Raw genomic sequence first — 15,607 nt, forward strand, 5'->3', positions numbered from 1 at the left:
AGAAGTTCTTATATTTACCTTTTTTTACAAAAAGTATGTTGGTCTTTTTTTTAACTTGTAAAATTAGATACTTACTTCATTAGTTTTCTTTTTTTAAATTTATTGGGGTGGCAATGGTTAGTAAAATTACATAGGTTTCAAGTGTACAATTCCAAAATATATCATCTATTATATATATCATTTTGTGTGCTCACCACCCAGGGGCAGTTCTCCTTCTATCACCATATATTTGATCCCCTTTACCCTCTTCTACCACACTCCTCCCCCTTACCCTCTGGTAACCACTAAACTCTCTTCTGTGTCTATGACTTTTTATTTCTTTATTTGTATTGTTGATTTGCTGCTTTCAGTTTTATATCCTACATTTAAGTGAAGTCATATGGTTCTCAACTTTTTCTGTCTGACTTATTTCTCTTAGCATAATAATCTCAAGATCCATCCATGTTGTCGCAAATGGCAGTATTTCATCTTTTCTTATGGCAGAGTAGTATTCCATTGTGTATATATACATCTTCTTTATCCAATCATCTGTTGAAGGACACTTGGTTGTTTCCATGTCTTGGCTACCATAAATATTGCTGCATACTTCACGGGTTTTCTAATGTATTCTCTAAAATCCATTAAAATTCTTCTTTCAGCAATGTCTTATTTAAAGTATATTTGAGGGCTGGCCGTGTGGTGTGTTGGTTAAGAGCTGGCCTGGGATGCCAGAGGGCCCCGGTTCGGATCCCACATATGAGGGGCAGTGACACTGCCCTCTACAGCTAAGATGCTGAACAACAGCTCAACCTGGAGCTGGGCTGCCATGAGTCGCCGGCGACGGTGTAGGCTGAAGCCACTGCTACAGTGGGTTTCCATGGGCTACTGTGTGTAGCCAGTAGCCAGTGTGAGCGGCCAGCAGCTGCTGTGAGTGGCCGTCCAGAAGCCTGTGACTGATCTGCCTTGCCCGGGAATAACACAATGATGGTGCCAACTTGGGCCAGTGAAGCAATGTCCTCCACAACTAGACCGAAGAACAAAAGGATAGCAACTTGTCTGTTCCCCTTCCCCCAATTCCCCAATAAAAAAAATTAAAATAAAATAAAATAAAAAAATAAAGTATATTTGAAAATTTTTAAATGTATGGGTTTTTAAATTAATTTTTAATTACTCATTGCTTTTCAAATTGCACTGTAAGAGGCAATATTGACTGTATGATATCAATAGTTGAAAATGTGTTGATATTTTTTCATTTTCTTATTATAATTTTGTCAATTCTGCTTATATTATTGAGGTCATGTTATTTTGTGCACACCAACTCATAACCGTTCATGTTCTTGATCAATTAAATGAAACAAGGGAACCGTAATAGACATATTACCACTCAAAGTTTCCCTCCCACCCACTGTTCTCCCGTGACACGCACTCTAACCAACACCTGAGAGTAAAATTGTGCTTACTCCCCTTTTCTTCTTCAATATGCTCCAACAGCATCCAGAAAAGCTAGAGGAACTTTTAACTCTTTTGCTGTGTTAATTGATTTCAAGGTTTTTTTCCAAAATGTGTCAGAAATCCACAAAAACAAAAAGTTGATATTTTGACTATTTTATATATTTAATAAAACAGTTTGAGCTGCTTTGCATATAAATAACATTATTTTTATGTATAAAAATTTTCTATTTTTAGTCATTCTTGAAAAGCACAAAAATATAGGAAAATGTACATCTTCTTTCCTAAACTTCCTTTCTGGAAGTTTCTATCCACAGTCAGCAGATGGAAATATTCATTTGGTTATATCCAACAATTGTGGCAAAAGGGCTTTAAACACGCACATCTGATCTTGCCAGCTTTCTACCAAAAACCCTTCAGTAATTTCCAGATCCTTTTAGAACAAAATCCTCTTTCTTTCTTTCTTTCTTTCCTTCCTTCCTTCCTTCTTTCTTTCTTTCTTTCTTTCTTTCCTGAGCCATCCTGCCCCCTGTTGGCAGCTCAGTGGCTGCTCAGCTCGGGCCGGGACTCGAACCGCTGTTTCTCAGAGCTCAAACTCTTGAGCGAGCTCTTAACCAACTGAGCCACTCAGCCGGCCCAAAATCCACATTCTTTAATATGGCCCAGGGACCCTGGGGTACTGGTGTCTGCCCACTTGGCAGCTGCACTTCCCTGTGCGGCTCACTGTGTCCCAGCCACTCCATCCAGCTCCTTGAACAAGCTGCTACCCACTTAGTCTTCCTGGGGCTATTTCTGCTGTGAGGAAGCATACTCTTCCACCCTGGTGCCTGGCTAGCCAGCTTCACGTCTCTTCTTAAATATTTCTGTTTCAGGGAAAGGAAGCTCTCTCGGAAGCTCTTTGTTCTTTTTCTCCACACTACTTAGCAATATTGAAATTAAGTAATTAGTTGTGTAAGTGGGTTTAACATCTGTCAATGCTATGGGCAGGGGACACCTGTAATTTTACCTCACCATTGTAATGCTCCTACCTGGCATAGTGCCTGGCACATTGGAGACATGTGAAAATTATTGGATAAGTGGATGAATGAATTAACTTGTGTGGTCTATAAATACTCACGACCTCCAAATGTCATGGAGGTCAAGGATGTAATCCTAGATGTTAAAATGTGATCCATCTATCACTGGATCTCTAGATATTTATTTGCTGTAGAGAACATGTTAACCTCTGTAAGTGCCCAAGTACATTGAGAGAGTCATTTGCCAGCAGCTGTCAACCTGGAGAGAGGTCCTGGGCAGTGAGCTGACAGAGCCGGCTGTGACCATGTTCCTGTTGAAAGCTTTTGTCAACAGCTGAGATGAGGATGTTGGTGGGGCGGTAATCATACTGCTGGGAAGCTGGAGGGATCGCTCCTGTGTAGGGTGACATGATGTGTCCAAAAGGATCTCACTCAACAGTTTAGAGAGGTGGATCAAATAACAACACACAATTTAATAAGGAAAATACAGGGCACTGGACTTAGGGCCCCCCCCCATATATAATTGAACAGAATGAGGAACATTAAGAGCAAAACGTGTGAAACACATGGAGATTTTAATTGACTGGATGAGTCAATAGTGGGGTGTGCCTGCCAGAGATGCTGATTTGACTTTAGGCTCCTTTAATAGAAGCAATGTGTTGAAAAATCTTTGAAGTCAGACCACCCTTGCTGTGCTAGGTCCAGTTCTGAGACGCAGATGTTGAGGGAGGTACTGAGAGTTGCATATCACTGACACTTGCAAATCATGTCATATGAAAAACAGTTGAAGGACTGGGGATCCTTAGTGAAGGAAGAGTAAAATTTGGTAGAATGTAATAGGCTGTGAAGCAAAGGGCAGGACCATTAGATTTGTTTTCTGTTGATCCAAAGAGGGTGCAGGGTCACCAGGGAAGTGGCTTTCAGGTTAATTTGAGGAGCTGCCCAGCAGGGGAGTGGAGTTTGCTGGGTTCCCCTCTATTAAAAGAAATCACAGTCAGGAAAGGGAGAAATGAGCATGGGGAGAGCTCTCTGTCTGCTTAGGGAAGGAATCTCAGGGTGACAGAGTCCCTTCCTCCTTTGCGCAGGCCTGTACCCTTATTTGAACCCCCAGCAAATTTGGAGTGCCACGCCAGAAGTAAATGGTCAATTAAAAATTTATTTTTGGAGATCTCATCTATATCTAGAATCCCCCGATCTATACTAACTCTCAGAGGATAACTCTTATTTCTTTTCACTTTTGTCACATGTGTCACCTTTAGAAGCAACAGAGTCGAGGTAGAAAGGCCACTACTGTGGAGAGAATTCATGTATGTGGTAAAAATTGGACAGGCTGTTGCCAAGGTCCCTCATCACCGAGTTTCTGTCATTCCAGTGGAAGGCAGAAGGAAGTGTTCTGTAATCAGGGGCAATTGTGAAACAATGTGGGAAATGCCGTGAAGAGCCTTTACCATATGGGAAGAAATACAGCTTTTTTTAATAATTGTGGGCACTATATATGCTTGGTACCCCAACCCAGGGGCACTGTGTGCCCTTGGCCCCAGAGGAGGACTGAAGAGAAATTATGAATGGGATGGAGTGAATTCTCCCTCCTAGAGAGGAAAAACAGGGAAGTGCAACTCTTCCTGCTAATATCCTTTTTTCAGTAATTCTCTTCGACTCTATATGTTAGAGCATGTGTTTCATGAAGAAGCCAATGGCATTTGAAAAGAGATAGTCAACTAAAAATTATGATTCTTTAGCTCAACTTCTCTTCCCTGGTTTGTACATGAAAACTTACTTTCTGGGGGTTGGGTGGAGAAGCACGTATAGATAAGATTGTCCATGAACTTTGTGTCAAAGCATGAAGCGCAATGTCCTCATGAAAATTTTAGCTCAGAGTAGACACATTTGATGGCACTCATCACTACAGGAAGCAGCGTTCACAATGGCATGAGTTGTTCGCTCTGTTTTGAAATAATAAATTCATTGATTAAAAGACTACATTTTCCGAAAGAGATTATACATCGCACTAGAATTTGGTATTGCTTTATGAGCATATAGCCATAGCAGTTGAAAAACTGACTTGAATTATAAAACTTTAGAATTTTAAAAGCTGGAGTTGGGCTCGACGTTTCTTAGCTGTGTGACTATGGGCAAATGAGGTAAACTTCCTGTGCCTAAATTCCTTGCTGTGTAAGATGAGGATAATAATGCCTATCTTGAATGGTTCTTGTGGGAATGAAATAAGAAAATATGTAAAAGCCCCCAGCACAGCAAAAAAAGCAAGCAGTCAGTTAATAGAAGCCACTGAGCAAACTGTGGCCAAGCCATTGTCCTCTTGCACGATGCAGAGCTGTGGCAGTTGGGGTCCACGGCTTCAACAGCATTAGATTTGGGGAGTTTTGATGAGCTCTCTGTTAAGTTTGGATTTTTATGGGGAAAAGGATGCATTAATTCTAGTCACCTCTTTAATCAGTATCCTGGTGATGTGAAGGAAGCAACATCAGTTTTTGAAAATTACTTGAATTAGGAGTTTCCTGGTTAAATTTCATTTCAATTAGGAGTTACTATTGAATAGGAGTTAGATTGACCAAAGGCTACCCTGGAAAGTAACTTAGGTACTTCTGTAGTTACTTCTGTCAGGTTACCGAATACCATTTAGTACCAGCTTGCAGTCCTGCCTAAATGACAGGTCAGCAACGTAGTGGCCAGTGGGTATTATTTAGTGTGCTCATCTATTTAATTATCAGATGCCCATTGTTAGGTATCCTGAAAGGGTTAATGATACCCAGCTATTTCTGGTAAGAACACATTGCAACTGAGAGAATCAAACTCAAAGGTGTTTCTTTGAACACATTAACTGCATGTCCCAGGTAGAAGAGCTAGGAAAGAGGTAAGATATGATTGAGTTACTTAAAGTGCTTCAGAAATGACCCTGAAAAAGTATCCACAGGGGTTAGAAGATGGAATTTATATCCTGGTTTAGCATTTGGCAGAAATCGCTTAGCATTTGTCACTGGAAAGATAAACAGAACTTCTGATTCCTGTTCTCAAGAAAATGCAGTTGGCTTCTTACTTTCTCTTCATTAACTGCTTGGCATTAAATTTTGAAGGAATAGACATAGTCCTTTGTGTTTAGTTAATTGGGCGAGTTCATTGCACTGTCATCCCTGGGCTATTCAATAGTTCAAAAATAAATATTGCAGCACTTGTGGAATGTGTAATATGCATCTCATCATAACAAATGGTAATTATTTAGTATTTCCATTAAGACTTTCAAAGTTTTTCAGAATAGTCATTAATAATAAGTAGTCAAATACATAACTGGGCTCAGTGGGCAAGAGAAAAATAAAATTTTAATTTTCTGTCAAAAGGTGCAAGTTCAGGAAGAGAGTAAAACACATCTGTGTTTTGCATACGCATGCATATTTGGGACAAATACATGTCTCAAGCGACATGACTGAAAGTCAGTAGATTCACTAGATCAAAATTCAGGCTGCCCGCTGAAGCAGGCTAAGGTTTCACGGAAGTCTGCCATCTGCTCCTGCTCCCTAGACTTTTGTGGAAAAACTGGAGGAAGCTGTGAACTGCCTGGGCTCTGAGAACATTCCTGCCCCGGGACTGGGAGCAAGCGAAGGCTGTGTGAGCTCATGGGGCTTTCCAGAGCTGACCGCCAGCGCTGGCAGCCACGAGGTGTCCAGTAGTGAAATCTGAATCTATTGCCACATATGCAGCTCCAAGCAGAGGTCACACTCTTTCAAGGGTGACTCAAGTCTTGGGGTCAAGTGGAGATGATGGGTGGGATCTATGCGTAGATCTGCCCCTTTCTAATTAGGGGGGCTGAGGATGACACTACAGTGGGTAGGTTGGGAGGGCCCAGGTTGGTCCTCTCAGGAGGTGCTGCAGGGATGATCCCGGGCCAGAAGTGATGCGAAGGCCATCACACTGGCTTCCATAATTCTGGGAAAGGTGTCAAACCATGAGGTGGCATCAGAGTGCGTTGTGTGGTGGGGGCAGGAACTGTTTCCCCTGCCTCCCCTGAGGGACGGGGGTCTCAGCTCAGGGCCACACCTCACCTCTCTGTCTAGCACATTGCCCGGCTCGGACCTAGCCCCATCCACCGTCCCCAGGTCCACCGTCTGATCTGCCCTTACCTCCAGACATCCACTCCCGGTACTGGGGAGGTTCAGGGGTTTGCTCAAGCCAGACTCACTGAGGTCGCTGCGGCGGGAGCGGGCGCGGGGAGGAGGAGGACCTGGGGCGCAGCCGTGGTGGGTGCGCCCTGCCAAGAAGGGCGGGGGCGCAGGGCGCGCACGCGGAGGAGAAGGAGGGAGCAGGGAGGGCGTGTGAGCGAGTGAGCTACAAGAAAAGGGAGCGCGCCCGCCGCTGCCGCCGCCCTCCTCCGAAGAGAGGCTGGAGTGAGGCTGTGCGAAGCGCCGCATTTCAATGAGGACGGGCTGAGGCACATCCCTGCACTAGCGGCTGCAGCCCAGACGCCCGCGCTCCTGCAGCTGCTGCAGCCCAGTCCAGGCCCCGCCGCCCCGCAGCCCCGCAGCCCCGCAGCCCAGGCCGCGCCCAGCCCAGCGAGGACAGCACCAGGAGGCAGCTCCGCGCACCGCCACAAAGACCCCGGGCGGCGTCTCTCCACAGACTGGTGCGTGGTTTGCCTTCACCGGGGAAGGGAGCTGCGGGGAAGGCCAGCCGCGGGGTGCTAGGGACCGCGGGCGTGGAGGACAGAGCAGACGCTCCCCTTGGCCCGCCCCGCCCGCCGTTCCTAGAAAGGCGCTGCCCGCCTGGCCAGCCCGGCCCGGCCGGGGGCGGTGTGTGCGGGCGGCCCTGGAGCTGCTGGCACCTGCCTCTTTTGTCTGGTGACACCGGGCTTAAAACGGGGAGTCGGGCGAGCGGGTCTCCCCAGCTTTTCGCGGTGTTGTTAGTGGAGAAGGAGAGCCAAGGCAGAGGAGGTTGGCGAGGTGTTGGTCATTGTCAGAACTGGCAGCGGAGCTAGGACCAAGTCTGCGCCTAGAAGGAGTGGCCCGGCCAGGCCTCTTATTGTGTGCGCTTTCCCGTGTGCCCGGGAGGGTGGTGTGCGCCGGAGGATGGGGCGATCTCCGCGTGGTGTGTGGCTGCAGTGTGGGTGTTGCAAGTACATTTGCAGGGTCTCAAGTTCCTTTGGGGATAACGAGGCTGCTCATGTACAAATTAGTACCTGCAGTGCTAAAAGCACGCGGAGAGGAAGAGGCATTTTCCTCCTAGCGGGAGCGCACGCACAGCCCTGCATTGCCCCACAAAAGAGGCTGCTTTTGCAAACCAGGTTTCCTCGGAATTGCTGCCGGATTTGGCAAAGCGGTGCTTGTAGGAGATGGAGCAGATGAAAGGTTTCATTCAAACCTGCCCCCTCCCTCCGCACCTGTGAATGCTTGTCCAGATTATACGTGTTCAGCGGCCACACTGCAGGCTGTTCCGTGAACACGTTTTATGAAATGTTCAAGAAAAATCGCCTTTTGATGGGAAAGGAAAGTAGGACAGTGTGTTAGGTATGACTGGTCACATGAATGCGGGTCAGAGGGGATTTTAAGAGAGGTTATATGTAGGAACAGTAGAAAGCATCTACACACATCCTGTGATGTCTGTGTCCAGGGCGGTGCATGCACTGTGAAGGTACGTGTGTGCCTCTAATTCTAGCCTGTCCATCCACTAGCATTCTAGCCCTGCAGGCAAAAATATGCCTTGGGACTTGCAGGTGCAGCATCTATTTAGATGTTGTAGCGTTCATGCCAGATTATTTCTTGGTGTGTGTATGTTGCGGGTGGTGGGGGTGGTGTTCGAAACAGGAACTCATGTGCTCATCTAGAGGAAGATGAACACAGGGTCTTCAAAATGGTGAGAAATCTCACAGAGAAGAATCCAGTATGCTGATTTCTTGGCCTGGCAGTGTTTATAGGAAAATCTCTGATAAGAGCCAGCGCCCCTTCTTTCCCACCCAGGTGTCTGTGATCTCTGTGGCTGAGGCGGTGTGGTGACCTTCTTGGTACCAGGGCGCATGTGGCCCAGGCCCGTTAGCCACCGATGGTCTGTGAACATGTGACTGTGTGCTTTAGCCGGCTTCCAGTCACAGAGTGGGAGCCTGTGGAGGCCCATTGAAAATTCTTGGTTCAAATATATGACTAAGCCCCCTGGAGAGCTGGGCCAGCCAAGGCAAGGGGAAGAGGACCTATTCTGATGCCAGAAGTCATTACTGGAATGCTAGGGTGTGGAGTGTGGTTTGTGACATTCATTTAGTGTTAGCTGTAGCACTGAAAATGATTTCACGTTGAGTGTGGTTTTTCTTTGTCGCTGACATCAGTGCCCACTTTGGGGCAGGCTCAGTGAAGGGAAGCAGAAGACATGGTCCCTGCCCTGGTTGAATGTGTGATGCAGTCTGAGGAAATATGCCAATCGAATAGAGCAAAATCAACTTTTCTCTATTTTCAGTTGATCTTTTTTTCATTTGCTGTGGAATTCTTGGTTTTAAAAGCCTGTTCCCTCTAAGGAATTTGAATAATTGCTACATTATTTGTAAGTGGACGAGAGCCCTTTCAGACTAGATTTGTACTCTCTGCTGACACAACTCTGCCATCCTGTGCTAGGGCCCTACTTGATTTCTTTGGGTTTATGTAGATTTGGGAGGAAACCCTAGAGTTGAAAGAAGGATTACTGGCTTTAAAAATAAGACAAAACCTTCAAAATCCAATCTGGCCTTTATAATTTACAAAGTGAAGAGTTTAGTGAGTTGGTGTGACTAATGGCAGTTTCATTTTCTCACCCCACTTTTGGAAGACAAAAGAGCTCCTTTAAAAAACAAATACATTTTAAAAAGTAGGAGCAGGTATACTATCATGAGCAAAATAGTGATTCTGTTACTCAATTAATAGCTGCCTGAAGGATGGGATATCAACTGATAATTGTTTTGAAGTGATCTAACTTCAAAATCAATGAAACCAGTTCATACCTACCTACGAGTATATATGCTATAACTTTTCCTAGAAAATGCAAATTTAGACTTATGAGTTATTAAGAGACATGAGGTCGTTTTCATACTTGGAGGAAAAACCAATACACTGAACTAATAAGCGCTCCAGATTTTAATCACACTCCGCTTGCCTCCCCTCCCCTGCCCCAGCTTGGGTCAGCAATAGAAGCATGAACAGCTTAAGACATTAGAGGCCTGGTGGCCACTGCCTCCTCTTTCTGCAGACGAGGTCTTCGGCAGTTCAGTGGCCGGCCCAAGGTCACAGAGCTAGTTAGGAGTGAGGGCTTAAGAAATTCCTACTTCATATGCAATGAGGGTCCAATCTCATGGGGTCTAGGCCTCTAGGACACAGGACATGGGGCGGCGAGGAGAGAGGGCCAGCTTTGGAGTCAGAGTAAATCTGGATTCAAACTCCAACTCCCTCAATTATGACTTTGGGACCCTGTATGTATCCCATAGTCACCTTCAGTCACAATAATGTTACCTGCCTCACTGTATTGTCATGAGGCTTAGAAGATAATTTTTAGCATATTATACAACAATTGATTGCTGTGTTTTAGTGTCGGGCACATCATAGACATTCAAGAAATATTAGCTTTGTCCACTTCATTCATTTCAGGAGGACACAGTCTCTAGCAGTGCTTTTGAACATGAATTTTTAGCCACTCTGAATGGCTCAGAGGTCCTTTATTGAGGGTCACAGAAGGGTCGGGGAGGTTTGGCAGTGCTTTTGGTTAGTTTAGATTGACCTTTGGAAAGGGGATGTCATCTATGTGGCAGGATTTAGGGAGCACATGTAGGTCCTTGCCCCAAAATTTCCATATCCCATATACTCGTATTTTATCTCCACATGCCTGAAATTTTGTCATTCGTGCTTCTTTCCTTTGAATGCTGAGCTTCTTCCACTTTCTAGATCGGCCTGTTAAAACCAGGACCCCCTGCAAGGGGCAACGCCACACGCGTTTATCAAATAACCCCTCAGCAAGGATGAGTTAATCCCAAGGGCAGCTTTCTGATAACAAGGCTCCATGGAAAGTAAAATGGGGACCATTGGGGTGCAGGCATCTCTTTCAGAAGGTTGGTGGAAATCAGGAGGACTCCCCGGGGGCTTCCCTAAACAGAAGGCGGAGATTCTGTTCCCCCAGCTCTGTATGTGACAAAGGCAGGAACAGAAAAGCGGATTTTATGAATAAAAGAATATTAATACTTGTTACATGCTAGATCCTATCCTAAGTGCTTCATGTATATTAACTTACTTGAGCGTTAATGTTAACTCTGAGGTAGGTACTATTATCATTCCCATGTGTGACTGAGGAAACCGAGCCTTAAAGTTGTTTAACAAGTAGATTTTCTGAAGGTTGTACAGATGGTTCCAGGTCAAGGCTGAATCAACAGCTTTAAGCCTCGATTTCCTCAACCACAAGACACAGAGCGCTTGGTGGAAGGAAAGGCAAAGCCCCCCAGAGAAGAAGTAACTTTTGTCCCTTCTTGTGGTTATTGTGCTTTTAGTTCTTCTCCTTCTCTTCCTCCCCTCTCCTTCTCCTCCTTTTTCTTCTTTTTTTACTCCAATTTATCTGAAGCATTAAATGTTAGTAAATGAGTTATGGTGAGTTCATTTTTTAAAATAATTTCCATTGACTATGTTGGAAAATCTTCCTTCAGTTGGGAGAATTTACAGATTGATTCCATTTCCTTTCCATCTGGCCACGTGGAACAGTAAACTGTTGACAATCTGACTGTGAACTGCCACCCACCCTTTTTTATTTCCTGGCCCACCACCACTGCTTATCTGTAGCTGTGTGGGGGTGTGGGAGTTTGTTTCCTGCCTGTCCCCGGCATTGGCGTGCAGCTCCGCAAGCAGCCCTGAGCTTTGGGGGCAGGCAAACCTGTGTGGTGGTTCTTTGTTTCAGCATTTCTTAACTGTATTACTTGGAGAAACTTAGGAGGAATTTTTCTGTGTCTCGGTTTGTTCAGCATTACATAGGAATAATAATACTTTGAAAGGTTTGTTATGACTATTGGAAATAACAGCTGTTCAAAGCCTGATAACGTTGTAGCTTAGGGTGGTCCGTACATAGGAGCTGTTTCTAACAAAACTAGGGTTGATTAATAAGCTGTTTCCACTGGGCCTGTTCTATTCTATTTCTTTGTTACCTTCTTTCTCTCCCAACTTGATAACTCATATTAAATATATCATTAATTATAGCAGTATTTCCACCAGCTGCTCTCAAGCTGAGCCTTTCAAATCATGATCTTAAAATAACATCAGTATGTGTCTTTGTTGCTGTGCCTCATAGGTTCAACTTTAACCCCGTCATGTCCTTCGGCAGAGACATGGAGCTGGAGCACTTTGATGAGCGGGATAAGGCGCAGAGGTACAGCAGAGGGTCGCGGGTGAACGGGCTGCCCAGCCCCACGCACAGCGCCCACTGCAGCTTTTACCGGACCCGCACGCTGCAGACCCTCAGCTCCGAGAAGAAGGCCAAGAAAGTTCGTTTCTATCGAAACGGAGATCGATACTTCAAAGGGATTGTGTATGCCATCTCCCCAGACCGGTTCCGATCTTTTGAGGCCCTGCTGGCTGATTTGACCCGAACTCTGTCGGATAATGTGAATTTGCCCCAGGGAGTGAGAACAATCTACAGCATTGATGGGCTCAAGAAGATTTCCAGCCTGGACCAGCTGGTGGAAGGTGAGCGCTCTGAGATGACTCCCCAGTGACCCTGGAGGCCAGTCTCACATTTCCACATGGTTCTAGCCATCTCCCACTTGATCTCTAAGAGGTCGCATTCTGCCGTATGGCTCTCATCCTTACTGTTTCGCCCGTTTAAGAGTTCACATTGATGTACTGTAGTGTAAAAAGAAAAAGAAAAAGCTAATGGTATTAGGTCCGCTAGCTCCTAATAATGGGCTGAGGGAAAAAGTGTCTTAATTCTACAGCATACTCTAGTTTTTTCTCACACCCATGCTCCATTAATTTTTAAAGTCCATTTTTATAACTTTAATCACATAGTTCATATTCATTTCTAGATACACTGAACTGTTGCTATTGTGATGTCTGAAAGTACTTGAATTGAAAATAATGAATGGATTGCGAAGTTTTAGAGTTGAAAGGAACCTTAGATAGGTATCAAACCCATTAATTTTATCACGGGAGACTGAGGCCCAGAAAATTCCAGTTACGTGGTACTTAATGGTGATGCTGGACCACAAATTAGGTTTTCCAATAGATAATTCTTTCTGATATGATGCTTCCTTTTAAGCTTAAAGGATTGCTGTCTTTCGATGTGTGGTACTTGAGGCTATAAAGGAATTAATCTGTTCAGTTTATTTTTTTAAGTCCAGTTTAGGTTAATAGTAATGATCCGTTTTAGACATTTCACATGGAAGAGGGCTGTTTGGGTCCATGAATGAGACCTGGTGCCCTCACCCGCTACTTTGAGCTACACTTGCCTCAGTACCTACCCCATTGGAGCATGGCATAAAGCCTCTAATCATCTTAGAAATCATAAGCAAAGGAAAATGACATGCAGAGAAACAACTGGGATTAAATTCATGCTAAGGTGTAAGCGAGATGGCTGATCCTCTTGGAGAGCAGGTTCTTCTAAGATTGAAGTCTCAAGGCCCCAGGGAAGGAAAACATAGCACAAAGGAATGTGGGAAAGGAAGTCTGGAGGTTGGAAGTATTAGCACTTGATTTCATCCTGAGTTCATCTTTACTCCAGATACGTTTGCTCAGGCCCTGTTGTCTTATTGGATCCTGGAGGAATCCCACACGTGTAATCACCTCCCGCTCTTGTGCAGGGAGCAGGAGGCATTTCTTTCAGCCTCCTGTGGAGTTCTGGGCTGCTCTGCCCTGACCGCACACAGGCAAGCTCTCTTGTCCTCCTGTGGAGCCAGAGTTCGTATGTGATCCAAGGCTGAGCACTTCTGTGTCTTTCTTCCAGTTTCTTTCCCGTTCTCCCTTGGCAGGCATGCCACTGCAGTCACAGTATGACTGGACTTGTGAGGGTGTGGAGGAGACTGGCTTTGGTGTGTTTGTTTTGTGGGAATTCACATCTCTTTTTGATGACTTGTCACCCTGCCAAGATGCCTGTACACTTGGCCTTTTTCCTTCTCTTCAGATGAGGGAACTTCCAGTAAATTAAAGGGGAAGAATGAGCTTGAAATCTTTCTGCTTCACCTTTGATTTTTGTGCCCTGTCCTTCTCATGACCTTGAAAAATACAAGGATTTAAAAAAAAACCCAAAAAACTTTTGGTGGAATATTCCAAGGGACCTGGATAAAGATCAAATGCAAAGTCAAGTGCATGACCAGTCACCAGTTCGTCACTTTGAGGGCTGATGGAATCGTAGGGAAAGTATGCCAACATCTCCAAAGAACATGCTAAGAGAGCCAGAGCTGAGCCCTCACTCTGTTAAAGAGTCGTGTGTGCAGCATCTATGGTGGGAGGGGCAATTCAATGTTTCCCACCCAGACATGATCTTTACTGAAAAGCAGCCAGAGATATTCCCATGATTCCCATCCATCAAGGAGAGGATGTAAGAGGTGGAACATGATAGTACTTTACATCCAGGGACCAACAAAGTCATGGCATGCTTCCAACAATCTTCTTTGTCAGTTTTTATTTTATTTTTTTAACACAAAAGAATGTCTGCTCTGAGAGACTGCTGTCCTGACTGAGGATAATAATGATAGCTCACCATTATTGATCCTGGTCTTGCTTGTATGAACATATTTAATTCTCATAGTGATTGTAGGAGCTAGGTGCTGTTATCAACCTAATACTAAGATGAGAAAAGTGAGACACTGAGGTGTTCAAAGTCACACAGCAAAAAATGGTAGAGTTAGGGTTTGAGCCCAGGAAGGCTGGTGTCAGCGCTTGAGCGCATAGCTGCCACTAATAGGATAATGAGTGGGGTATACTTAGAAGTTTGAAATGAAATTTTATTGTATTAGCTTCTTGAAAACAAATGTTTTTAACCATGACTCAGTTCCAGGAATGACAGAAACTGCTGCCAGAAACACTTTAATATTTTTGTTTGTATCCAAATACTTTCCTCCCCAATCAATATGAAGTAATTGCCGATTGAATATTCTGATGTTAAAAAAAATTACCTTTTGCAAAAATATACTTTTTTTCTGATTGAATGAATGGTTACTTCAGTACAGTTTGTAAGATCACAGATTAGCTGCATTTTCAAAAATAATTTCAGTTTAAGCAGATTTTTTTCTCATCGAAATAAAATACTCATAAATTGGCATGAAACCACACTTAGTGTTGTAATAGCTGGAAACTCATTTAGATTTCCCTCTTTGTCAATTATATTTTTGCTTACTCTGTTAAAATACAAACCATTGCTTCATATTCATTAGGTTCATATCTCTCTTTACATACTAATTTTGTATAAACTTCAATGCATGTTATTAGCTTCTCATTTCCCCTTCCAATATGAAATTTGAGTTTTAAACGAAATCTCTTTAGTGGGTGCAGTGACAAGTATATTTGATTTGTAATTGTTTATTTTAAGTTTGTTCTTTCTCACTTATCTCAGACTGAAAATTCTGAATTACAGTGACATATGTGAGTTTCTTTATTTAAAATGGTCTCATAGTCACTTGCACTGTTTTATTATTATTAGACACAGATTATTATGTGTAAACTTGGTTTAAGTGTGTTGAGAGAGCTGGTGATAAGGCTGAAGCATACATACATGAGTGAGTGTGGTATGTGTGTATGTGTGTCTGTCTATGCATGTATGTATGTATATATAGAAACACACACGCACACACACACTTAAGAGTAAACCAAGGACGACATCCTTAACTGCTTTAAAATAGACTGAATATGATTTTTTAAGAATTATTCTATTTTTTTTTATTTTAGTTGACGTACAATATTGTGTTAGTTTCAGGTGTACAACATAGTGATTAGACATTTGCATAATTTAAGAAGTGATCACCCCAGTAAGTCTAGTATCCCTCTGACACCATACATAATTATAACTACTAGTAACTACATATATATATATATATATATATATATATATATATATATATACCACCTCTTCTTTATCCATTGGTCTATTGCTGGATACATATGTTGCTTTCATATCTTGGCTATTCTGAGTAATGCTGCAGTGAACATAGGGGTCCATATGTTTTTTTGAATTGA

General features: G+C 43.8%; 1 protein-coding gene across 5 annotated transcripts in view; it reads left to right on the forward strand.

Moving 5' to 3' along the window:
- The first annotated feature begins 6,763 nt into the window (after positions 1-6,763).
- Positions 6,764-15,607, forward strand: part of DCLK1 (doublecortin like kinase 1) — a 329,829-nt gene continuing 320,985 nt past the window's right edge. For 2 of the 5 annotated variants that reach the window (XM_019653176.1, XM_019653177.1), the window contains exons 1-2: positions 6,772-7,077; positions 11,730-12,124. In XM_019653176.1, coding sequence (XP_019508721.1) covers positions 11,749-12,124 — 376 coding nt within the window. In that variant the 5' untranslated portion in view covers positions 6,772-7,077; positions 11,730-11,748. Of the gene's footprint in view, positions 7,078-11,729; positions 12,125-15,607 lie in introns of all 5 variants that reach the window. The other 3 variants (XM_019653181.1, XM_019653178.1, XM_019653175.1) reach the window with 3 other exon arrangements.

This window comes from Hipposideros armiger, unplaced genomic scaffold (genome assembly GCF_001890085.2).
Source record: "Hipposideros armiger isolate ML-2016 unplaced genomic scaffold, ASM189008v1 scaffold_198, whole genome shotgun sequence".
NCBI classification, from domain to species: domain Eukaryota; kingdom Metazoa; phylum Chordata; class Mammalia; order Chiroptera; family Hipposideridae; genus Hipposideros; species Hipposideros armiger.